We start from the raw sequence: 25,478 nt of genomic DNA on the forward strand, positions 1-25,478 counted from the left end.
GATAAGAATTTACATGAAGCGGTTTCTTCTTGAAAGGCATACGCTGACCTTAGTAACGCTGTTTCATAATCGTTTCATAATCGAAGGAGTCGAAGCTTTGAATGTTTTTCAAACTTTGAATTTGGTTATGGATTACCGGGAATGGCTAAAGTTTGTTCCGTTGGACGACGTTTGAATGATTTAACGCCTTAAGTAGATCGCTTCTTGGGGCTTTAAAGCACTGTTTAAAGACCTCCCAGTGAATAATTTCTACATCAAAGGTAAATTCGTGACGTCAAGGCGTCAAATATTAGACCTATAAAACACTGTTGTATGAAACGTGAAACCTTCAATTTAAGAAATCATTTTAAAGTGACTCTTTCTAAATTGGTTCAGGTAATATATAAGCTCAAAGTAGAAGTTCTGGTCATCGACTAAGTTATTCTTGTTTTTGATAAAAGGGAACTTTTTATTGAGCATATTGCTGAATCATCTTGGAAATTTAATATTAAAATTCGTTATTTATTCATTATTAATAATTTATAAACAATAGCTGTAAACAGACATCTGGAATGTCAGAACGTCATAATCATTTTATGACAACAACACGCTGACTGCTCAAGTTTGGTTGCCAGTGAAAAATTTTAGTCGCTAAATTAAGCTCACGCTTTCAATCCTTCTTCTCAATTTTAGTCACCAGGCTGGCGACTTTGGTTCCAATTCAGTCGCCAGCTTCAAAATTTTAGTCGCCACAGCGACTAAAATGGTCTTAACTTGAAGGGTTGGTACTTTTCCCCAGTAGGTTTTAATAGCAGAGCAACTAATTTTTCAAAGTGAATTCATAGCGTATAGAGCACTTTTCAGGTCGGGTGATAGTTGCTCAAGCTTTGAAACAGTCTTCTTGTGGTCGCCGGGCTGGCCACTTGCTCTGCAATTTAGTTGCCAGTTCCGAAATTCTAGTCACCATGGTAACTAAAATGGTCGCTACTTGGAGGGTTATCTAGACTACCTACAGTTTTTATTTTCATCTCACAGTTAAAGATGGCAATGCGTGATTTGGTAGAGGGGGAGTGTGGGAGTGCAAATCCTTTGATGAAGCTGGTGACACACTTTACACAAGATCAGTCATTCCGCCAGGTGAGAGAAATTTTAATCAACATTTTTATTTTATGTTATGAGATAACTGACATTCTCCTATTTCTCTCTTTTGCAATTAACTTATATTCTCGATTATATGGGGGATAAATGGGGGTATTATTTCTTAATTTATTAGCATAGATTACATGGATTTCCAGTTTATATGTGATATTTTATTTCTTTTTCCCTTCAAACAGGAGGGTCTTGTACAAGACAGATTTGGGCCTCCCAGAGAATTGGTAAGATATTAGAAACATTCTTCAATACTTTAAAGTGAAATGAATTTTATTTTGTTTTAGTCGCCCTTTCAGGTGAATACATGTACATGTCTTATAATACTTAATTTGGCGATGTATCTTTAAAGCAGCTGTTAAATTCTAAAGCAGGCGGTTGTCTTATTAACAACATTATTTGCTTACTTACAAGATATAAGTGTCCCCAATTAGCACAATAAGGCTAAACTTTTGAAACATAAATTAATTAATATATAACTTCTTGAAAACTTAATAAACGCTACATATTAAACTAAAGTGATATATTTTTCAAACAAGAATATATGCTATGGCAGTAGTATAACAAGTTCTTGGATATTCAAAGTTTCTTTCATTGTTACAATATAAACAGTTTCACAGGTGAGTGCAGCTTGTGTGAAGTGTTTTTGAAGACCTGCATTGTATGATAATAAATCAGTACAAATAATACGTTATTAGAAAAAATGATAATTAACAAAGGTTCAATAACGTTTTGAAACACTGCAGCAGACACTCCCAATGTCTGATTTTAAACATTATAAAAATTATAGCGGAGCTTCCTAAGCGTAGCACCATACCCATGAAAGAAGGAACACTATCGAAATGAGTTTTCATAGTCAACATGGATAGCGGCATGGTTCGCGGGCGCGTACTTACGGCGTCCGTACGGAGTCGCGCAACATGGCGGCCATAGTGAAGGAAGAAGGCCGTATAAAGGCGGCCGTATAAAGGCGGCCGTATAAAGGCGGCCTTTAAAATTTAAAGAGGTTTGAAAAGAAAAACAAGAAGCAATGAAACAAAATGTGGCTGAAAATTACGTGTAGAAAGTAATCGACCGCCAAAAAAGTTGAGAGAGCCATAATCGATCGATGACTTTCGTGTCTATCTGTTAAGCCAGCATCGTACATGAAGGAGCATTCAAAAGCTAAATCGGGTTGATAGAATAAACAAACCATTTTATGCTACGGGGTTAAAAAAAAAAAAAAAAAAAAAAAGGAAAAAAGAAAAAAAAAACCTGACCCTCTGGGATTTGAACTCATGACCTCCGGATCTGCAGACTATCACCTTACTGATTGAGCTAATCCGACAGACTCTGTAATGCACGTTGAATATATCTTATATCAATGTAATAGATATTGTGGAGTCTACTAAACTGCTGCGAAACTATAACAGGATCGCGAAACTATTTTCTATTGCTAGAAAGCAGATAATTTACTGTACTCTAAAGTAATTTTTTGTGCCATGAGTAATGATTTTGCCCCGCTTTAAGATTATTATTTTTGTCGTACTGCTGACATTCAGTATAACCGTGAGCTATTTAAATTTGTGTCGCACCTATGAACCGCCATAAACATTAGTACTTTGGCCGCTTATTCCCTAGAATGAAAACATTGAAAGCTCCAATGAAAATTAAATAAATGGGGAGCTCCGCTTTTAGGCTTGCCTAAATCTATATATTATTAATATAAATTTGTCACACATATGGGGGTATATACATGTTGGGGAGGAAGAGAGGGAGGTAGGGACTGGAAATTTCCCGTAATTTTTCCGTGTTTATTCTTTTCACCCCCCTAAAAATACCATGCCCCTATTTTTCACCACACCCCAAAAGATGAAAGCCCTTTTCAGACAGTTGATAAATAAACTGGTTTAAAAAAATTGTACTGGTTCAAAAAAAATAAACTGGTTTGAAAAAAAATGAACCACTGACAAAAATTAAACCACAACATACACATGGGGGTCAAAGGCGTGAGATTTTTATCCTGAGAGTGCCAGGATTTCCGGAGATGACACGACCATTTCCAAAGATTCCTGAAGATGTCCGAAGTATTCCGAAGACATTACAATCCCGAACAAAGTCCCAGGACGTGTTTTGCTAAACATGTCCACATTCTCAATGCTTTTCTTGTCAAAACTCTGAGATTTCGGGAAAGGTATTGACATTTACTCAATCTACATAGAGTTGTCGTTTCTCACATTGTTTTGAGTTCACATATATTTTGGAAAGTGTGCCATTTATGGTTGTAACTCACATTTTTCGACTAGGCGTGAGAAATTAGTTTGTAAGCGTGAGTTAGTGTGAAATCGAAGTTTTCAACTCGCAGGCGTGAGACTCACGCCTAAGGCATGAGAGTTGGCAGGTATACTTTCTGAGTGCAGACTTGCATATTTTCTCTTTATCAATCTATACTGATAACTATTCTCTAGTTAGCTCACTAGGTTATCGAAAGCTTTTTTAACTACCATCTGTACTTATAATAAAAGGCTTTTGTTAAATAGTCTTCAAATTAATTAAATCATATCTGTTAAAACATTTTTCATGTAATTATTGTTTAAAGATTTAGATGTTACTTTTTTGTTTGTGTACGTGAAGAAATATTATGCCCTTTTACCTTCATGTAAAGAAAGCATCCTCACACTTGATACAAAAATTGACTTGCAGTAATGAATCACTTAAACAAAATTACCATAATTTAATTATGTTGTAACCTAAAAAAAGACAATGTTTCAAGAGCAAGAGGGTTATCACAAATTCATTGATTAAGTGGACATGTTCAGGAATTTTTTTCATGAATGCATTTAATTATACGATTTAATCGTATGAATGTGTTGGTGAAATAACTTCCAGAATAAAATGACAGTTCTTCACTTTGCTATATATTGGGAACCATTTTTATTATAACTAAAGGCTACAAATCCGATCACTTAAATAACCAAAATTAACATAATTTGTTATGTTGTCACCTAAAAAATTATTGCATAATTTAATTGTGCGAATGTCTTTATGAAACAATTTTCAGAACAAAACAGCAATTCTTCACTTTGCTATTGGAAATATAAAATATAAAAATACTTAAGACTACGTGAGATTTTCTGCAGCCATTCCTTGTGCTCTGAGGGGTTTTCTCCCGTGCTTATAAGGATAAATCGGGAGAAAATGTACTAAAGAGCACTGGAAAAAACAAAACGCTCTGAAAACATTCACCGGAACGCAGAGAGCTGTTGCAGAAAATCGCCCGTAATCTTAAGTATTTTTATGCAACCGGTCACTTAATTGTAAACAAAACTTACATACTTTATATGTTGTCAACTAAAAGAAGGACAATGCTGAGAGCAAAAGGTTAATATCACTGATTGATATGTTTGGGAAGTTTTTCCGTGAATGCATTTTATAATTGCACAATTTAATTGTGCGAATGTCTTCACGAAACAATTTCCAGAACAAAATGGCATTTCTTTACTTTGCTATTGGAAAACATATATCTAAAGGCTAAAAGTCAGATCACTTAATTGTAAACAAAATTTATTAATTATGTTGAGAGCAAGGGGTTAATATCATTGATTGTTATGTCTGGGAAGTTTTTTTCGTAAACACATTTAATTATTGCACAATTTAATTGTGCAAATGTCTTTATGAAACAATTTCCAGAATATAACGGCTTTTCGCTTATTGGATTGATATGTTTGGGAAGTTTTTTCGTGGATACATTTAATTATTGCACAATTTAGTTGTGCGAATGTGTTTATGAAACAATTTCCAGAATATAACGGCTTTTCGCTTCTCATGGATTGATATGTTTGGGAAGTTTTTTCATGAATACATTTTATAATTGCACAATTTAATTGTGCGAATGTCTTCATGAAACAATTTCCAGAACAAAATGGCATTTCTTCACTTAGCTATTGGAAAACATATATCTTAAGGCTAAAAATCCAATCACTTAATCATAAAAAATTACATATTTACCATATTTTTTTGATTAAATGCCGGACCCCGATTAAACGCCGGCCTCGTATAAACGCCGGGTCAAAATTGCTAGTTTTAAATAAACGCCGGCGGCATTTGTTCGAGGTCCTGGCGTTTATTTGAGGTCAAGCTAACAAGATTTAGTAAACATATTCTGTTTGTCACAAATCTCGATTGCAACATTAACTACCCAATCCGTAATATATTAATAGTGCACCTTTGGGAAATACACCTTTGGATACCCAGGGACACTTTTTCAAGGCAGAACGAAGAGAAAAATCGTCCCGCCTTGACAAACTGCCCCTTGGTCACGATTATCGTTAACAATAAATCAATCTGAAAAATTGGCAGAAAATTGCAGTCCGTAAATACCCGGTAAACGCGGGGCCCCGATTAAACGCCAGCTTCAAATAAACGCCGGGTTCACGAAGCCAAGTTTGAAATAAACGCCGGGGGCGTTTATTTGAGAAAATACAGTATTATGTTGTCAACTAATTAAGAAGGACAATGCTGAGAGCAAGAGGGTAATATCACTGATTGATATGTTTGGGAAGTTTTTTCGTGAATGCATTTTATAATTGTACAATTTAATTGTGCGAATGTCTTCACGAAACAATTTCCAGAACAAAATGGCATTTCTTCACTTTGCTATTGGAAAACATTTAACTAAAGGCTAAAAATCTTTTACTGGTCTGTTAGTTTTCAAATTATTTTAAAAATTAGAACGTGTTGTGTTTAGAAATAATTGCTTACTTAACAATATCTAGACCTATCAAGCATTAAAGGGGCTATGTCACGCAATTTTAGGCAATTTGGCACTGACCAACTGGTTATAGAATTAACTGAAATATCACAATAACAGCTTAAATCTGTAAAATTACTCGAAAGAAACACAGAAATGCCAAAAAGGGGCATGGATGGGCAAAATTCAAGAAGATTAAAACAGATTGCGTTGGGGTCAACTTAAAAAGCGTTAATGGCCCGGCTTTATGGCATCAAGGTTGTCTTACAGTAGTGGAGGAGTCATAGTCAGAGTTGTAATCGGAGTTGTAAGAGCGCCCGGGGGGGGGGGGGGGGCACTCCCATACATGAGCTATATAGGTATGTGCCGCTGTGAAGGGTATGGTTTTCAAGCAGTTTAGTCTGGGATAGGGTATAGAAATCAGCGAGTTTTGGTCTAGAATAGGGGATCATTTGCCGGAAAACTGATCAGTAGTATGAGGAATTAAGTCCAGAATAGGAATAGAAACTCGGAAGAGGAAGACACCTTCTTAAATGTAAAAAATCATCGCAGCAACATGACAGATGGTTTTCCATTTAAAACAAAAATTGTGACAGTTCTGAAAATAGTCTGGGATAGGGTATAGCGATTTTTTTTCGGTACTAAGTCTAGTAAAGGGTTGCGAAATCAGCTGAACAGGGTCTAGTGTAGGGTAAGGGTTTGGAAGTCCCAGCGGCACACCCCCACCCAAAAATATATAGAGTACCCCCCCCCCCCCGGATAAGAGCGCTTACGACCTAATGAAAATCGGAAATCAGAGGAGTAAGTGAAATGATAATCTCAACAAAATCAGAGTCAGAAGAATCAGAGTTTCTGCTTGTGCTCTGTCGCTTATGATACTAGCTCTCAAGCTCCGTGAGTAATTTCTTTCTGCTTGCAAAGTTCTGCGACAATTTTGTTTTTGACTAGTTCATGATTGAGGAGTCATAAGTGGAATGGAAAACTGTGCTCTGGACTTTGTTGGTTTGATTTTCACTAGAACATAATGTTGGCATTTCTGATTCCTACTCTGACTTTGACTTTGCTGCTAGTCAGGCTTTTAACCAGGATTTAAAAAGTGGGAGTCCAAAATTTTTATAGGGCCTGACTTTGTCCCCATCAAGGTGTTTTTCTGCAGTTATGAGTGCAGAGGTATCTAAAGATTTCCAAACTTGGTAAAAAAAAACCAACTCTGTATACAGTTATTCATATTAATTTTCTCTGAAAAGTGGCCGTCCATAGGACTCCTGGACTCCCACCTGGCAAAATGCCTGCTGCAAGTGAAAAACAGCCGTATAAGAAAATGTAGATATCAGGTGAAAATCATTTGGCCTTGTCAAAGGTAAATACCACCAAGTTTAGACTGTAGTCACGGCATTATTTTGCTACAGAAACATGAAACAAGCTTCCTGTACCTAGTGAGATCAGGACCACATTTCAAACAAATGAATTTGTCCGAGGGATACATATATTCATTTTTATTCCATTTTTATCCATTAATTGATGACTATAGCGTGACACTGGAAGCTAAATTTGTTTTGTAATTTTTTAGCCAGATAACGTTTTTAATACATTTTTAATTTGTCTTATCCTGGCTGTCCATCAATTTTGAATCTTTTAGTTAATTTTACATAGTAAGAAAACTGTTTTTTATAGGTATCTAGCATTTTAACATTTTATATTATAATTATATTTTTAGATGAATAATTTTTTACAGTTTGTAGTGCAACATCTGTAACTTTGATTTTGTTGTTATTTTTATTTTCAAAACTATTTTATTCTCATTTGGCAGGGTGAGAGAGCTTTTCATGAAGCCCGCGAAGAAGAGGTATTTGACTATTATGTGATTGTCAATGCTCTTAATAATTCAAAAAGGACATATATGGGCTTATTGTCCTATTATGATTTAAAAGCCTTTTTTGTGGTATACAATAAAAAAAACTACATGTTGAAATGGCAAGAGGGGGTGTAACTTGTGTAGATTTCCTGTATTTGGCAAAATGAAAAAATTAAAAAAAATAAAACGAAGGAGATTAGCAAGGTGCTTAAATTAGTTTCAATTGATGATATGTATGAAAGGCAAACTACCGGTATCTGCAAAAGCCTTCAGGGTATTTCTGTGGTTACAAGAAGATACAGCAACAAAAACAATGACATTTCAGAAAAAATGTGCGGCCTTGCTCCAACCTTTCACCTGAAACAATATTTAATTGTGTGTGTGTGTGTGTGTTTTGTGGAAAATTTGAACCATGTGGCAATTAAAAACCTGGGGGCGGGAGGGTGGAGTCCCTTATGAAAGGGAGGGAGAAGGAGGGGGATTGTGGTGCTTGTGTTAAAATTTGAATTGAACCCCTAAAGCAGACCTGAAGCTTTCTTTGACCCCTGAAAAGGACTGTGTTGGCATCTGCGACAAATCATTCTTTAATTTCTTTTCTGTCTTTCTTTTAGTTGGTGTCAGAATTCCTCCGTGACCCAAGAACACATGCGGCTCCTCAGTCTTTTCGCATGGGCGATTTGCTACATGAAATGAAAGAAATTGAACAAAGAAATCTGCATCATACTCCAGTGAGAGGTGTGTCTGATCTAACTTGAACATATTGGTTTATAGACATTCTTTTTTATCCAAAACCCTTGTTGGTCCTCAGTCAGAATCCTGTTATTTTAATCCTTCTGCTCACCTATACAACCCTCCAAGTTTATATTTTTCCTTTAGTTTGGGACCTTTTGGCCACTGACTACTCATGTTTGGTCGCCAGTGAAAAATTTCAGTTGCTAAATTAAGCTGATGCTTTCAATCCTTTCTCTCAATTTTAGTCGCCAGGCTGGTGACCTTGGTTTCAATTTAGTCGCCAGCTCCAAAATGGCGACTAAAATGGACTTAACTTGGAGGGTTGATCTGTAAAAATATTTTTCAGTCCTATAGTAAATCCTTATTAACCAAGATTGCTTGGGGCGGTACAGGGAGAATACTGGTCAGCACTCGGTCTAACTGAAAAGGTCAAACACAGCGAGGTCCATACTGTCAAGACCTTAGGCTGAAATTCTCCCTGTGCAGCCCTTATGCTGGTTTCATTTTAACTGTTTACTATCTACACATTTGAGAGGGCCGATAACTTAATCAACCAAACAGAGTGATTTGTTGCCATGTATTGGTTGAGTAATGTTTGTACTGTTAACAGCTTTTTTCTATTATAAAGTTGTGTAATAAATCTCTCTTTAGGACTGTACTTAGACAATGTCAGCCCTTAGTCTTTTTCCATATGGACCTCATTGTGCACAATCTATTCCTACCTAGGGCCAACATTTTCCCAGTACAGCACTTGTGTTTGGTCAACTGATAAGATACATTTATAATTATCTGACAGAATCTGTGTAATAACATGTGAATTATTAGCTCCAGGGATTGCTGATTTGGCATCAAGTGAGTGGGCTGCTGAGTATATGTCATCTGAGGTCCAGCGTGCAGAAGGTACGAAAGGGTGAATAGATAGAAAGATAGAAAGAAAATTATGATTTAATTAAGAAGATTATATTATTTTTATTATTTTCATGTGGCAATTTCTAGACTTGATTGTTACTAAATCATGACTAAATACATAGTACATTTATTAAATTGTTCACCAAACAAATACATTTATTATACTATGCAGCTCACAGAGTACCAACACATATAATTTATCTGTCAAACCATCAAAATGGTGTATGTATTGACTTCATGGAAGAAGATCTGGCCTGAACTTCAAGCTGGATCAAATAAAATTAATTAACATTGTCTTTGCCTAGTAATAACTTGTGAAAACTTACGCTCTTTGAAAATTCTCTTTATTGTAGAGTGGTCCAAAGAATATGAACATGAAGCAAGATTGCAGCCTAGAGCAGGTACATGCATGCTAAAATAATTTTGATCAACTAATAAAAGCAAGTCTTTACTACAGTGACTCGGTTACGGATTTATATTCCAGATTTCATCATCATCATTTATTAGCCATATAACAGTAAAACAAATTAAAGGTGAGGAGACCTCCAAGAAACCACCAGACTAATAGGGGAGACCACCTCAGTTATTAATTTGTTAGAAATTTAGTTGTGGAAGTGCGGCTAGGTCATTTCTGACTCAATTCTTCAAAAATTCAATCATTTTTCTTAAAAATAGAAAAGCTAGTTGAGCTAGTGATCGATATTGGGAGAGATTTCCAAATTTTAAGACCCTGGTCAAGTATTGTACTTGAACTGCATAAGATTAGTACAACAGAAATGTGGTTGATAATACTTGGCTATTTTTGTGTTATAACTGTGTATTTTGACTACTTGCTAGAAAACAAACTACGAAACATCGTAGGCAAACACCTCAGTTTGTAAAATTAATGAATCAACTGGCAGTGTTGCTACTCTTTCTGAGAGATGCTAGTTTTTTTTTACTGCAGGTTACCCTACAATGTTTTGTCAGGTAACCACAAAGATATTCTTGGTTACCTTAATGGGTGAACATAAATTACTGGGAGACTAGTAGATAAACAGTAGTTTGTCTGTAACAGGTTTTCATGATGTGCCAACCAAGTGGGCTGATGAGTATCTAGAGCATGTGAGGTGAGTGGGTGTAAATAATTAGAGAGCTTAAGCACAGACGTTTTTGAGCCACGGACGGCAACCGCAAGCTAAGGCGAATGCTTTAGTTTTTGGCAAGCTTTTACCTACAAAAATTTGTTGGAAAGACTTCCTCTTAGCAGTTACAAATTGAATTTATGAACAAAAAGACGCTAATGCACGCCAAAGACGAGAATGTTCCACTTCAGGTTGCCGTTCGTGGCTCAAAACGTCTGTGCTTAAGCTCCCTATTATCTAATTACAATGTATTACAGTCAAACCTCTGCTAATGGACACCTCTCATTGGCATGTTCCCAGTCACATACAAACACTACATTTTAACCTACCTTCAGGTAAACACCTTTCATACAGGGACTCTACTTGTGGTCCCAAGGGTGTTTGCTTTTGCGAGGTTCAACTGTATCACCTTTTAAACTTTATAACAATTATTATTGTTTTGAGCACTTGTTCAAAGGCGCAAAGTAAATAATTAATATATAGAGAAAAAAACTCACTACACATACTAGGTAAATGCACATACCTGAGTGTAGTGACTCCATTCCACTGTTTAACATAATAACTGTTTAAGAAGTGACATGATCAACAAATGTTCCATTCAGGTTTTGATGCAATAGCCAATGTAATCACCAATAACATAAAACTAAGTGTCATAAGAGAATAATAATTAATGATGCTACACCAAACACAGTTATAGCAATCCAACAGTAGTTTCTGCAACATCAAGTATTGTACAGTTCAAGGAAATTGATACCTTCCTCAAGGAAGTCCATTGGAAACTCGGAAAGAAGGGGGGGGGGGGGGGGGTCGAAAGCCTAAACTTGAATTTCCAGTGGGATGACAGTCTAAACCAGAGAGATTTCCATGAGGAGGGTGTGGATATTTTCTGTAACATTACAATACCCTTTTTGGGTGGTAACTCAGTTGTCATTGTTGGGCATAAACAGCTACCCTTTCATAATGTATCACACCCTGTTTTTCTTTACAGAGATGTGGGACATGAAGCTCTTGATGATGCAGCATGGTAAGTGCAATAGCAAGAGCATTGATTAGTGTACAATGTAATATTTCTAAAAAAGGCTATGGCATTGTAGTCTGCAGTCTTTGTTGCCGTCTTTGGGTTGTCATAGATTGCTGCTACCTTATCATGGTTTGTCTTCTGCAATTGAAAGGCAATTTTCTCTACCAGTGAACAACTCCTTCACATGTCTCCATTGCAGTGTGCTGCTCCATAATTTCTAGCTGGCAAATACAGCCACCTCTCTTGGCTTTCAGCTGGTTTATCTCTCGTGGCCAGGGGCAATGCAAGTTGCCTGTATTTGCAGTCCTCTCCTTCACCTACCCAGGGTTTCTGCAGAAGTTTTGTCGATTTCTCAAACTGCCTATTTGCATTTTATCTAAACCATTTCCTTGCCGGAATTGTAAGATAACGTGTATAACAAAACATCAACTTGATTTTGTCTCGAATTTTAGTCCAAGTGTAGCTAACAAATATCAGTAGCTAATATCTTTGAAAAGTACACTAAAATTGATTAAAGGGAGGATAAAAAACAGATTCTATATAAAATGAAATAAAAAATGTATCATGACACATGGTTAGCCTGCGTTGCAGACGAACAACGCAGGCTACACATGGTCCGCTTGGTCCTCTTTTTTGTGGCAATCGAATGTAACTTAGTTCAACTAATGTGCTCTGAACATTATTAGCCAAGTAAGACAGGGAGATTAACGATGTATTGTGAATTATTCCTCAGGGCCAATGAGTACAAGCTAGGAAGTGAAAATGCAGAACTTTCCAAGACAGCGGGGGAGCTACTGGAGAACGCGGGTGATCCAAAATTTGAAAACTCAAAGGTGATTATTTCAATTGATTGAATTTTAGTTGATGACCACCTCACATACAAACCAGTAATTAGTGGCAAACAACTACCTCACATACAATTTTTGTCTTATATTTTGCCTGTAAATAGTTGTAAGATTTGTTTATTGTTAGTAGCTTTTTATCTTTTATCATGTGCACTTTTGAGTTTATTGAGTTCTTGTTTGAGTTTGAGTTATTGAGTATGAGTTTATTAAGTTCTTGGGTGAATGAGTTTATTAAGCTCTTGGGTGTTACATGAACAAATAAATTACTTACAAACCAGTAATAAGTGGCATACATCTACATCACATAAAAACCACTAACTAAATTCTGCACGCTCTTTTTTTGTAGTTGCCAAATTATGTGCGAAAATTAAGCCCCTTATTGTTGAGGCACAGTGTTTTATCGCAACGAACTCTCGATATAACGAACAAATTTCCCCGGTCCCTTGGCACTTGGTTAAATCGAGGTTCCACTGTACTTTTAATATTTATCTTATGTTTGTATAACTTGTTTCAAGTTTTACATTATTGACTTGTAGTATAGTTGTGTGCACCTAAAATTTTCGGACGCTGCACATGTACATGTATGTTTTTTCCCAAATATAAAGCCCTGATAAAGCCGAACCATTTTTGAAATGCAGTTTTTCCTGATTATGTTAGCACCCCTTAAAGAGCCCAAAAATCCAAAGCTCGATAATAGAAGAAATAGTAAACAGTAAAGAGAATTAATTGCCAATCAATCTTCATGCTAAATTGTCCCTTTTGGTGTTTTCTTTTCTAGTTTATGAAGTTTGTAAAGAAACTAAGAGATGGTGAATACACGATTGAAAATAACCAGGCATGTTTAAATGATGTATTTTCCTTGAATACACAGTTCCTTTTATAAGTCCTTTTAGTTTACTAGCTGCCTTTTTAAAACAAAGCCCCCCACCCCCCCCCCCCCTCTTTGGAGTGAAAAATTTAAGACCCCCAGGATATCAGAGGCATATGACATAATGAGATTTAATTTGCCATTTTACTGTTGACAGGTAGTTGATGCTAAGACAGGACAGGAAGTGAATGAAGATACCGAGGCTGCAAATGAGTGGATTGATGAGTATGAGAAATTCAGAGCAACTGAAGCAGACGAGTGGGTGAAAGAACTAACATCAGCAGCAAATGTACAAAAGGTATACATATTGAATGGCTTTTATGTGGAGAGTTTTACCATTGTCATTTGTTTATCATTCTTCCGGAAGCCAGGCAGTCAGCCATAATAAATATGAGCTACCTTATTCTTACTCATTTTCGCGAGTACTAATTTTTCGCGATTTGAAAATTATTGCGGAATTTTTAGTACGTTCGTAAAAACCATGTGCGAAATTTAAAAACGCGAAAATTAATGCCATATTATACATCAAAACGATAAAAATTTTAAAAGTTTGAAACTGCATCTACCTATCTTCTTTCCGTCTTGTTTTTGACTAGCACCCTTCCTCTGATTATTGTTTCAAGCTTGTAAATTGGCTCAAAACCTCTTTAGTACAGTCACTTAAGTATCCGTTTGCAGGCTCCTTGTAGTTACATTGAGCCAGACCTTTGTGTATTTCCAGTGGTTCCTTAGTCTATGACGACTGATCCACAAAACAATGACAAAAACGCGAAATGTAATACACTTTTCCCTCGCAATCGCGAAAACTAATACTCGCGAAATCATGCTCTCAAATTTTCGCGAAATTAAGTACGCGCGGAAATTAGTAACAATAAGGTATGCTGTGCTGTTGAAGGCCTAAATTAGCTTTTTGGTAACTGTGCTGTACTGGAGTTCCACTGGTGATTGAACCATAGCCTAGGAATACAGCCGCTTCTCGTTGTTTTCATCCGCTTGAAGTGTACACTCTTTTTATTTTATAAGAATCTAGTTTATAAGAATATCGAGGCTGAAATTTGCGAATTTTTAAGAATATTCTAAGAATAAACCCGAGGCTGAGATCTTGAAAAGAATATAGTTTTTAGATGAAACAAAAACAGGTATTTTCATTTCCGTCACTTATCTTTGTGAGGAATGCTTTGTTTAAAGCCAAAACGGCCAGGCTGCAACGAAAAGCAACGGTACATGTGCACAATGTAACACGATACAGATCTGGACACCAAACACTTGTAATTGATTACCCAATACAGTGTACTTGCTATAACGGAAATGTCAAACGGTATTTTCTAAGAATGTTCATAAGAATATTTTCAGCCTAAAATCGGCAGAAAAATAAGAATATTCAGCCTGGGTCGGAAAAACTGTATTCTTATAAAAAAGAGTGTATTTAAGGCCAAGTGAACCATGGTCACCCTGTGCTAAACGGCCATCCAGTTGAGTTTAAATGGACCCTCTCTTGCTCATAAAAGGACCTGAACCCAGTTGTTCAAAGGGTGGACAATGTTACCCACCAGCTAAGTCACTATCCAGTTGATAAGTCTTGAGACAACAAACTACGCTATTCGTAGGATAGTATCCTATTCCGCACTGCAACAATCATCGCATTAAAGATTGGGAATAAAATTCGGCTACCCGACAAGAGTCGCAGTGCAAACTAACTTCATCATGGGTGGGTGGGTGGGTAGGTAAAATTGTACCATACAAAAGACTCCCAACAATATTCACCAAACCTACCAGCTGGCTACTAATCGCACTTGGCATGTTCCTTTCGCCGCTGCACTTGAACAATGTCAATTTATTCATGATTTGTAGTACTTATATGCGATGCTGATAATTTATGCAGTGCGAATATAGTGATCTATCCGTTGGATAGCATTATCCACCCTTTGAACAACTGGGCACTGGGGACCTGGAGTGAAAGCCAAGCTTTCCTTTTCCGATGGAGGGGTGGGGTGGCGGAGTTTTGGTCCATTAGGCCGTATAGACCCTCCTTATTACTGTCACTGCCGCCTACCTATTCCGTAAGGTTCACTTGTTATTTCATATTTCTCTGTACGTTATTAACAGAAGAGTTCATACCCATATTGCTGTTATAAATTTTTTAGTCTCATTTAGATTTCTGGGACGATCTTGAAGGAGAATGGGATGAAATGATAAGGTAAGTATTGTTTACTGTATTGCGATCTATAGCTTTACACACTTACCTTAGGTCAACATACACTTTCCTTGGCACTGATTAGTCCTGATCCCGAGCAGTGGAACAGACTTTTTCCTTACCTTGGTGGTCAGACTACTTGTCTTCCCATGAAGTAATTACTGAAGTTGTGTCCCAAAGATGATTTGCTAGTCAGAGTATATACGTTAAGCTTCATTACATATAGGTTTGATTACTGATTACCCAAAAGGTTAACAGGCTGGCTTATATCTCCGTGTTCTGAACTTTATAGCAACTAAGAGCATTTCTACTCCCCGTGGATGGGATGCTAATCCATCACAGCACACACTGTTTGCAACCCTCTATTTTCTCGCATTCTTCTTCGATCCTTAAATCGACTTGAACACGCAAAAAGAATCACAAGAGGCTGTGAACAGTCTACCCATAGCATTTTGTTAGTTGGCCTTTAAATCTCCCTAGGTGGAGAGAGGCACCGAGAGAGTAAAGTGACTTTCCCAAAAACACAACACAACGATCCCGGCCACGGCTCGAACCCAGAACACTCAATCCGAAGTCCAGCACACTAACCACTTGGCCACTATCCCTCTCACAAGCAATGCAAAGCATTTCTTGTTTGCAGCGATTTTGCCTTACATTCTGAGCTCATTATTTACTAAACTTGTGCCTCTTCACCCCGTAGGTGTAATTCTTGTGTTGATATTTTTGGTTTTTCTGTGTGTTTCAGACGTGACGGCGAAGATGCCCACTCTTGGTACAATGAAAGTGACGCTACGTTAAACAAGGTACATGACTTCTGTTATTTAATTGAAAATTTGACACTTCTTAGTTCCCTTTCCTGTGCCACACTATTGAGAATTTAGCCCTCAGTATCATTCTGGGCCAGGTTGTTTAAAGCACGATTAAGCTAATTCAGGATTAGCGCGAATTTTGATTTTAGCTTTACAGCCTTTTAGTGAGATTTTCTGTTTATATTTTCTGCCCTTCAGTTTTGCCGTTAACTAATCCCAAACTCCACAACCAACCAACTCCATTGGATTTCTGCCTCCATGTTTACTAATCATTTATATTTTTGGCTGTTAATATACAGCAATATATTCACTGAACCATATAATGACTTTTTACAATCTCTTAGGAATATACATTTGAAGAGGATAATCCGTTAATAGATCATCCAAATCCGTTTGAGGAGGGACTAAAAAAGCTTAAAGAAGGAGACTTGATTAGTGCAATTTTGTTATTTGAAGCAGAGGTAGGCAGAATTTAGTTCCTAACTTCTATTGTTTTGTTTTTCACCGACCCAAAACAGACACACTGTTTTTATGTTCCCCCACTTCTACCCGACTTTTCTACGTATACCATTCACTCTAATGGAACATTTTTAACATGTAGACTATTCAACTAAACATAATTTATTCACATTGGATTAATCACGCGCGAGTGCGATCTACATTTGACGTAGCATAACATTTCCATAGAGCAGTTTTCAATTGAGTGTCGTAAAACCAAAACCAAAGTAATCACTCTGGCCAATCACAAAGGACACAGACAATCCAGTGAACCAATCAAAACTCGAAGCAAGTACATGTAACCGGCACGAAGCGCGGGAAAACGTGCGCAAGCGAGTCACGATTGGTTTTGGTGTGACTTCTGATTGGATGAGAAAGTGGCGCGAGAGTTTTAAACCAATCACTGAGCGTAGTAATGCAGAATTAATGCAAACATGAATTACTTTCGACACTCAAGTGAAAACTGCTCTAAAAATAGTAAAGTAATCCTTTCATTGTACCAGAATGAAACTTTTGGTGGCTTGTCATGCAAGTTAGTTTCTCAGCTTGACAACCCAAAGAATGGTCTCGATACCGCGCAGACGTTATTTTGACGCGTCACGCAATCTTTTGTTTGAAGATCGCGTGACGCATGACGTGCCCTTTCGTAGGAGACTTGTAGGATCGACCTTGTCAAAGTGTATTGTTTAGTTTTCTTGTTGTTGTTTCAGGTCAAACAGAGGCCAGAACATGCAGAGGTAAGACCATGATAACAGTAAGATAGGTGTTACTAAGTACAGCCTTTAGCGTTCATTGTAACATGTAACGTGACGTGAATTAGGAACTTCGTTACCCAAAGCCGGTTTCCAAAATTTAACGCTGTAATTTCAAGGATAGTTAACATCTACCCGTGAAAAAAAATAGAGAATTATGTTAATAGTGAACCGAATTCTCGGAACTAAAATTAAAACTAAACCAACAGAATGCTTTCGACTCAGATTTTTTCTTTGTCCTACGCTCGTGACAAATGAACATTTCACCTTCATCATTTATCACTAAGCACAACATTTATCGTCTTTATTATTTACAACAGAATGTTGTCTAGGGTGCGTTACAGACGAACTAACCCCGTGACTATACCGGGGTTTAGTTCGTGTGTAACGCAAGAAAAAAATTGTCAAGTCAAATAATAAATAACTGCATGTCGAAGTTTCCTTCGAGCCACCTCATGGTATCTGTTTATTATTCTATGAACCTTTGCCTCTTTTCCAAGTAAGAACAAGAAACTTAATCAGTTTTGTAACCGTGCGGTTAATGTTTGACCACCTCTTTTAGTTCTTTGGCTAGAGAGGCACGGCACCGCACAGTAAATCAAAGTGGCTACGAGCCACTAAACTCGGAAAATAAATTAGGAAACAAAGAGGAAACTTTTACAAAGATTTGCCACACTGCAGTTAAATCCACTCTCGACACATAACATCCAAAACATTTGAGGTTTTTAAAAACTGTTGATGAGAGCACTCGGAAAATAAATTAGGAAACCAAGAGGAAACTTTTACAAAGATTTGCCACACTGCAGTTAAATCCACTCTCGACACATAACACCCAAAACATTTGAGGTTTTTAAAAATTGTTGATGAGAGCACTCGGAAAATAAATAAGGAGAGAAAGAGGAAACTTTTACAAAGATTTGCCACACTGCAGTTAAATCCACTCTCGACACATAACACCCAAAACATTTGAGGTTTTTAAAAATTGTTGATGAGAGCACTCGGAAAATAAATAAGGAGACAAAGAGGAAACTTTTACAAAGATTTGCCACACTGCAGTTAAATCCACTCTCGACACATAACACCCAAAACATTTGAGGTTTTTAAAAATTGTTGATGAGAGCACTCGGAAAATAAATAAGGAGACAAAGAGGAAACTTTTACAAAGATTTGCCATACTGCAGTTAAATCCACTCTCGACACATAACACCCAAAACATTTGAGGTTTTTAAAGGTAAAAGCCTGTTCCGGCAAGTTTGTGGCCAAATATGGAACTTTTTTTTATTATAACGAACACAGAAATGCTTTGTTATCACTTTCGCTTTTATCCCGTTCCGAGAATATAATTTATCACGCGCAATGCGTGACGTGTCAAATGTCACGTTGAATTGTTTGGTCGTCTGAGACGCAGCAAGTTGCATTCGGGCAACAAGTTTTTAGGAAAATTAAAGGCCCGGTTGCCCGAGAAAAAACTGCCGGACAATCCAGGAGAAAATTGAAGTGTAAGAAATTAATTTTATAAATTTGAGAAACGAAAAAAACCTCCAAATAGCCCTCTTCTGATCGATGAATTGAAATCCACGACACTAAATCCATTTTCGTGTTGTCTTATAACCCAGACCTAACTTAATTACGCATGCAAATTTGTATGCCTTCGAAATTTTCGATATCTGGAAGCTTTGGAATGCATTTCTTGCTTCTTCTTGAATGAAATTAAATTCTAAGCAAAGTTTAATTCAAGTTTCTTTCATATTTTAATCTTAAGTTCGGGAATATTGACTTTTTTAAGTGAAGAGATTTACGCATCTGTCTGGGAATTATTTGTTTATTTATAGCTGCCCGAGAAAAAACCGCCGGACAATCCAGGAAAAAATTGAAGTGTAGGACATTAATTTCATAAATTTGAGAAACTAAAAAACCTCCAAATAGCCCTCTTCTGATCGATGAAATCCACGACACCAAATCTGTTTGTGACATTTTTCGAACAGCTTCCGAGCGAATTACGAAATATCAAAAGCGCATTTAATTTAAAAATCATACGTCCTGTGAGTTTTTTACAAACTTCAAAATCCAATATAGTAGAAGGTGGGTGGCTTACTTTTTTGGCCCAGACCATGAAGCGTTCATTCCGAATAGTTCGTGTAGTGCAGACTGTAGTGCATTCTTGCTCCGCCTGATCGAAACCTCGTCGTCCAAACACATCTTGATGGCCGTGATAAATACATCGCCACTTTTAAGACTTTAAAACCCATTTGTTCACTTGAGCATTCTTGAGCACATTTTCTGATCGTTTGTGAGGTCTTCAAAAGTGTATTTTGAACAAAGGTGTAGCGAAAGGAACAAAATTTTAGCGTCGGACTCCACACGACAGACGCCATTTCAGCTCCTGTTGTAAACATGTACTGCCGCCTTTGTTCCAACCCTCTCCCCCACATATATCAACAAGAGACAATGGCCCGACTTTGTGGACAAATCAAAACCTAGCAGGGGAGACAGGGGTAAACATGTTTAATTCACTTTTAATGCGGATTTAATGCATGACATTAATTGTTTAACGGGAATGGAGTGACATCCAAACCCCCACTATACCTCATGATACCATGAGGTAAATAACTAAAAGTGGCTATAAGCCACTAAACTCGGAAAAGTTATTATGAAACAAGAATCGAAAACAACAAACTGACAAATAAAGGTTTGCTAATACAAATGATGTTATACTTTCCAAACTTCTGTTTACTTCACTTTGATTGTCATCAAATACTGATCGAGAGCAGACCGAAAGGCCAAGAGATAGAGTTCCCATCTGTTGTAAATTGATTTCTTTCTTTTTATTTTTCCTTTTTGTTATTCGAAGGTAACGAAAAGTAATAATAGTAATAATATCATTGGCTATAAGTCGAGCGATTTTTTTTCACCAAATCGTACTGAAATAAATTCATCTTTAGCTGAGTGTTTTGGGTTATTTTTTTTTCTAACTGGTTCTAAAAAACCAAAGGTTTACGGTCTCGGCTTATAGCTGAATAAATATCATAATATCATTTCAAGAAAACTGACATTAATACAATATTTCGGTTGGTGACTAAGCATGTTAATTTTATGTAATTTAACAAGAAATGTAGGTATCAGAGAAAAGGTCTAATTCTCTAGAGGCCTTAAAACACTTGCACGCATTGCGTGCATATGTCTAACAGGAAACGAGTGAAGGAGTGAGGGAGTGAAGGAGTGAATTCACTTCGCCCACTACAACTCTTTTCCGAGTTAAAAAGATGTTGGTGGATGGAGCAAGCAGGTGTTCTGTTGACGCGTGTCCATTTACCCCCCACATAAAAACATCGAGTTTCAAGCCGAAAAAATCCGCACTGATGACCTACCTCTACAAGGATTCGTTCATTGTCTCTGATTGGTTGTTTATTGCGCGGGAATTTTCGTAACCGAGAAACAACCTATCAGGATCAGTTTACGACTTCCTGTTGAATTACGTCATAGGAATGGAGATTTGGGGGCGCTCTTTTCGAGCGGATTTGTTTATCCGCGTCACTTTGTTATCATATTTTGTTTCTGACTTGCAACATTCTTTTTTTGCAGGCATGGCAGTATTTAGGTACAAGTCAAGCAGAAAACGAGCAAGATATAGCTGCTATTATAGCACTAAATAAGTAAGTTTATCCCCATTTGTTTTTCATTCTGTTTGTGACAAATTGTCTAAAAGATCGAGAAAAAAAGTTCTATTCCCTTTTCAGCAGGAGTAAGGTTAACTTGTTATTGTGTCTTTGTAGGTGTCTCGAAATGCAGCCAGACAATTTAACCACACTTATGGCTCTAGCTGTGAGTTACACTAATGAATCTATGCAATCACAGGTAACTGTTAATAGAAATTGTTTTCTTTTCAAAGCCAGTACGTTTCCCCAAAACGTTACCGCCATTTTGAATTTGTTTATACACATGCGTTATTTACCGCTAGGGAGAATGAAATCTCGTTCCCAGGCCCTTCAGCAAGTATAGAGCGTTAAGAAAGTCTTTAAAGAAGAGATGTGCTTATGATGTAGAGCCAAACTTTCAATTCAAAGCTAACAAGGCAAGAAATGTCTGGCAATTATTTAAGAGGCTTGGTAGTAAAAAGGTTGAAGAGAAGCCTTCTTTGAAGTTATACAGACATTCACTGTACATAGATTTACTTTTTAAAAATCGAAGCCTTTTTAAACATGATGTATCTAAAACCAGTCGTTGTTTATACAGGTCTTCGTAGTTTCATTTATTTTCGTCAACATTTCTTTTGTAGGCCTGTCAAACATTAAAAGCTTGGTTAAAGGGCAATCCTCGGTAAGTGCGGAAAAATTTACTTACCGGTTATCTGAAATTTTGCAGTTTTCAATTGTGACATTCCAATCAGGTCGAGATTTTCAATATTTTTTGCATCTTTATATTAGATACAGTGACCTGGTACCAAATGAGCCCGCGGGATCAGAAGCTGGTGCGCGGTCGCGGCTTGTGACGTCATCTATGATGTCATCAGAGATGTACAATGAGATAAGAGGGCTTTATATCACAGCTGCACAGAGGGCTCCAGAGAATGATATTGACTCGAACGTGCAGGCAAGTACTTGTTACTTATTTACTCTGTACTGTATGTTTTAAAAACGACGCAAACAAACAAGTTAGCTTTAGGTTACTTGTGCAATGTATTGTTTTAAACTTGACGAATTTGTTTTTCTTCATGGTTGGGGTGATGGGGGTGAATAAGTTGCAAACTTAAAACGTAAGAGAAAAGAAACTTTGTTGGCAATTACTGTCCCTGTTTATTGCCCAACAAATTCCCTCGGAAATTTGATGAGAATATTTGGTAGCGCCCTATAATTTTAGTCGGGGGAATAAATGCCAGTTTTGGCAAATCTTCGTTGAAGCACTCGAAGAATTTCTGAATAATTTCATCCAATCAAAAACTAGCGCGAACGCTCACGAGTACGCCGAAAGCCGTCGCGCGTGACGTATAAATACGTCATGTTGCTTAGCAACTTTTGGGACGAAAACCACGGGCTCAGCCACTTCTCGGAGAAGTGATGTCGTCATTAACTGGTACCAGAAACCCATAAGGGTTGAAACGTGTAACTCCCTATGATTCGCATTGTACAAAGCGTTTGCACATTCGTTTACTCTAAGTACCATATTTGGAAAAATCAAATTACTATATTTGGATTAAATTCACAGCGCGCGCTTGCTCGCGCTCGATGGCGTAATCTTGTTTTTGAACAAGCTTGGTTGAATAGAGTTAAATTGAGTTAAATTTTCCTGTTTCATCTTCATGAAGTAGTCTGGAGAACTTCGCTTAGATACACTTAATGAATTTCTTTAGTCTCTGTAAGAAATTTACGGCGTTTAGGTCGAAATTCAAGCAACTTACTGCAAAACCAAAAATTATGGTGCGTGTGTCATTACGTGTATAAAGCAATCGCCTACAAATTCTTCGTGTTTCCAAATATGGTACTTAGCAAAATGAATATTCAAACGCTGTGCGCGCGCGTTACACGTTTCAACCCTTATGGGTTTCTGCTGGTACTCGTTCTTCCGACCGATTTAACTAAGTGAACAAAGTATTCACCTTACTCATATAAACGCCTCATTCTCTTCTCCTTTCTCCATAGGTTGGTCTCGGCGTCCTGTTCAACTTGTCAGGCGAGTACGACAAGGCTGTTGATTGTTTCCAGGCTGCGCTACAAGCCCTGCCAAACGATGCCCTGTTATGGAATAGACTGGGCGCTACTCTAGCGAATGGCGGTCGCAGCGAGGAAGCGGTCGATGCGTACAGACATGCGCTGAATCTAAGCCCTGGATTTATTCGTTGTCGATACAACCTGGGTATTAGCTGTATTAACTTGAACGCTCACAAGCAGGCGGTGGACCATCTGCTGACTGCGTTAAATATGCAACGAAAGGTAAACTATAGATGCAACGCAGTGAAGAATTATAACCAGCCTCTCAGCAGGCTTATGTTTGGGCCGCAAGTAGGAGGGGCAAGCGAAGCGAGCTGGCGAGACGCGAAAACCTACCTGAGGCAAAGTCGACGAGAAAAATAAATGGAAATTGCAATTGTGCTATTGACGAGAAATGCGTTGAGAAAAACGCTTTAGTACCATTCTCCACCCAGGTGTATAAATGGGTACCGGCGAAATAATGCTGGGGGGTTCCCTGCGATGGACTAGCATCCCATCCAGGGGGGAGTAGAAATACTCCTAGCTGCTTAATGCTAAGGAAACCGGGATAAGCTCCGGCAGTATGCGCCACTTTGGCTCGAAGCTGACCTTTATTTATATTACCATTCAACTGTAAATGAAACCTCCCTAATGATATCGTTTTCTTTTTTTTTTTTGCCCGCTGACAATGTTTAGCACAGCTAGGTCACCTAATACCATATTTTGAGGCCGGGATTTTGGCAGATATGTTGCTTTATTACAGGGGATTTGTTCATTGCGACTACACCTCAGTCAAATGCAGCCCCCCCCCCCCCCCCCCGTGTTTTTTGGTGTTGTACAACATTTTTGATAACGTTTTCTTATAAACGTCTTACGCACAACGTATAATTCGTAAAGTTTTTGTGTTAAGTAAATCGGAATTTCGTTTGCTAATTCCTTCAAGTTTATTTCATTTTATTTCACTTCTAGTATGGCAGATTCCATTTTCTAAGGGAATTTAAATCCTTACTGCAGTTACTGTCTACGCAAAGAATGCTAACTTGCGTACAAATTCTCGTAGGGGTGGTGGTGGTGGATTTCCTTTCCCGTGGAGAGCCTGTAATGTAAGTCTCATTGGACCATTTAGAATAAGTGTCATTTACTGACTTACTGCCGTCGCTCTCTCTTTTTTTACCCAGGGTACAGTTGGGCCAGGAGGCTCAGTGTCGACAATGTCAGATAACATTTGGTCCACACTGCGCATGACTCTTTCGCTGATGGGAAGATCTGAGCTCCACAGAGCAGTTGACTCACGTGACTTGGATCAGCTCAACGCTGTCTTTCAAACAGATTCACATGAAGATGGCGCGGTTACTGTCTAAGTTTTACATGACAGGAGAAACTGCTTCATCGGTTGGTGGCCTTTTTTTAGACAAGAGAAGCAAACAGCATTTTCTGAAAATTGCGTTCAGGAAAAAGGTGTTTTAAACGGGACTTTACTTGATGAAGAAATGAACGTGCAAGATGTGCAACGAACAGAGCGCTAAATCCGCGAGCACTTCAATGTATTTACTCGAATAATAATCCAGTTTCTTCATCTCTTGCGCGTGAACAACAGTAACATTCAGGGGAAGAGAAACGGTGCTCCTATTCGCTGCATGCTATGGAAACTGCTTAGCGCTAAGCTCCGGCACTTCTATATGGTGTAAAGGAAAAAAAATATCATGACTTTTTTCAACTTAAATGGGAAATCACGCAGACACTGTGTGGCAAACTGAAAAGAGTAACTGGCTTGAAAGCCTATAAATGAGAGACACTTCAGACACTTAATTGTGCAAGGAAACTTTTTCAAGTTGGCTGGAAAAAAGATTTTCCGTGATGTACAATTGAATGCATTTAATAATCGCAATTTTGAAACGCAATGACCTAAATGACCTAATATATGATGTATTGGTGTAATCAGTAAAAATTGTAAACCGAAGCGTGTAGTGGAGAAGGGTTTTGTAAAAAAAATCATTTCAAGTGCTATTTTTGTGCAAAAATCTACTTATAGTTTTTGCGCTGGGAAACATTGAGACGAATAGTCCTCTGGGAGTCCTATGGACGAACTTGGAAATATTAGGCGAAGTTATTCAAATTGAACCACTCAAGATGAAGAGAGAGTTTTCCCTAAGGGAAAAGCAAACTTTTCGAGTAAGCAACACAAGACAAATAAAAATTTAAAGGCAAATGCAGCGGCTTGTGTATTTTTTCCATTGCTACACTTTTTTAATATGGACTAGCAACCCATCCAGTTGCGGAGGGGGGGGGGGGGGGGGGAGGAGTAGCAGTACTCCAAGTCGCTTCATGTT

General features: G+C 37.6%; 1 protein-coding gene across 2 annotated transcripts; it reads left to right on the forward strand.

Annotated features, from left to right (window-relative positions):
* The first annotated feature begins 84 nt into the window (after positions 1-84).
* Positions 85-25,357, forward strand: LOC144658153 (peroxisomal targeting signal 1 receptor-like). 2 transcript variants are annotated; one of them, XM_078518508.1, is made up of 22 exons: positions 85-260; positions 1,015-1,116; positions 1,314-1,355; positions 7,668-7,703; positions 8,324-8,447; positions 9,270-9,344; positions 9,707-9,754; positions 10,411-10,462; positions 11,466-11,501; positions 12,232-12,331; positions 13,122-13,182; positions 13,373-13,509; positions 15,356-15,408; positions 16,151-16,208; positions 16,559-16,675; positions 17,423-17,449; positions 21,047-21,117; positions 21,238-21,319; positions 21,741-21,781; positions 21,889-22,054; positions 23,101-23,391; positions 24,327-25,357. In XM_078518508.1, exons 2-22 carry the CDS (start codon positions 1,021-1,023, stop codon positions 24,507-24,509), a joined length of 1,896 nt encoding a protein of 631 aa, XP_078374634.1. In that variant the 5' UTR covers positions 85-260; positions 1,015-1,020; the 3' UTR covers positions 24,510-25,357. The 2 variants fall into 2 exon arrangements, with proteins under 2 accessions (XP_078374634.1, XP_078374635.1); XM_078518509.1 differs by lacking the exon at positions 13,122-13,182 and having other exon boundaries at positions 13,369-13,509.
* Positions 25,358-25,478: the final 121 nt, after the last annotated feature.

Source organism: Oculina patagonica, chromosome 6, assembly GCF_052425735.1.
Source record: "Oculina patagonica isolate OP01 chromosome 6, crgOcupat, whole genome shotgun sequence".
NCBI classification, from domain to species: Eukaryota; Metazoa; Cnidaria; class Anthozoa; order Scleractinia; family Oculinidae; genus Oculina; species Oculina patagonica.

Bases quoted from the DNA above. Each gene is read 5' to 3' on its own strand.
- LOC144658153 (XM_078518508.1), top strand. From the start codon at position 1,021: ATGGCAATGCGTGATTTGGTAGAGGGGGAGTGTGGGAGTGCAAATCCT. The intron at 12,332-13,121 runs GTGATTATTTCA...TTTCTTTTCTAG, and splicing joins CAAAATTTGAAAACTCAAAG to TTTATGAAGTTTGTAAAGAA. The intron at 22,055-23,100 runs GCAAGTACTTGT...CTTTCTCCATAG, and splicing joins ATATTGACTCGAACGTGCAG to GTTGGTCTCGGCGTCCTGTT.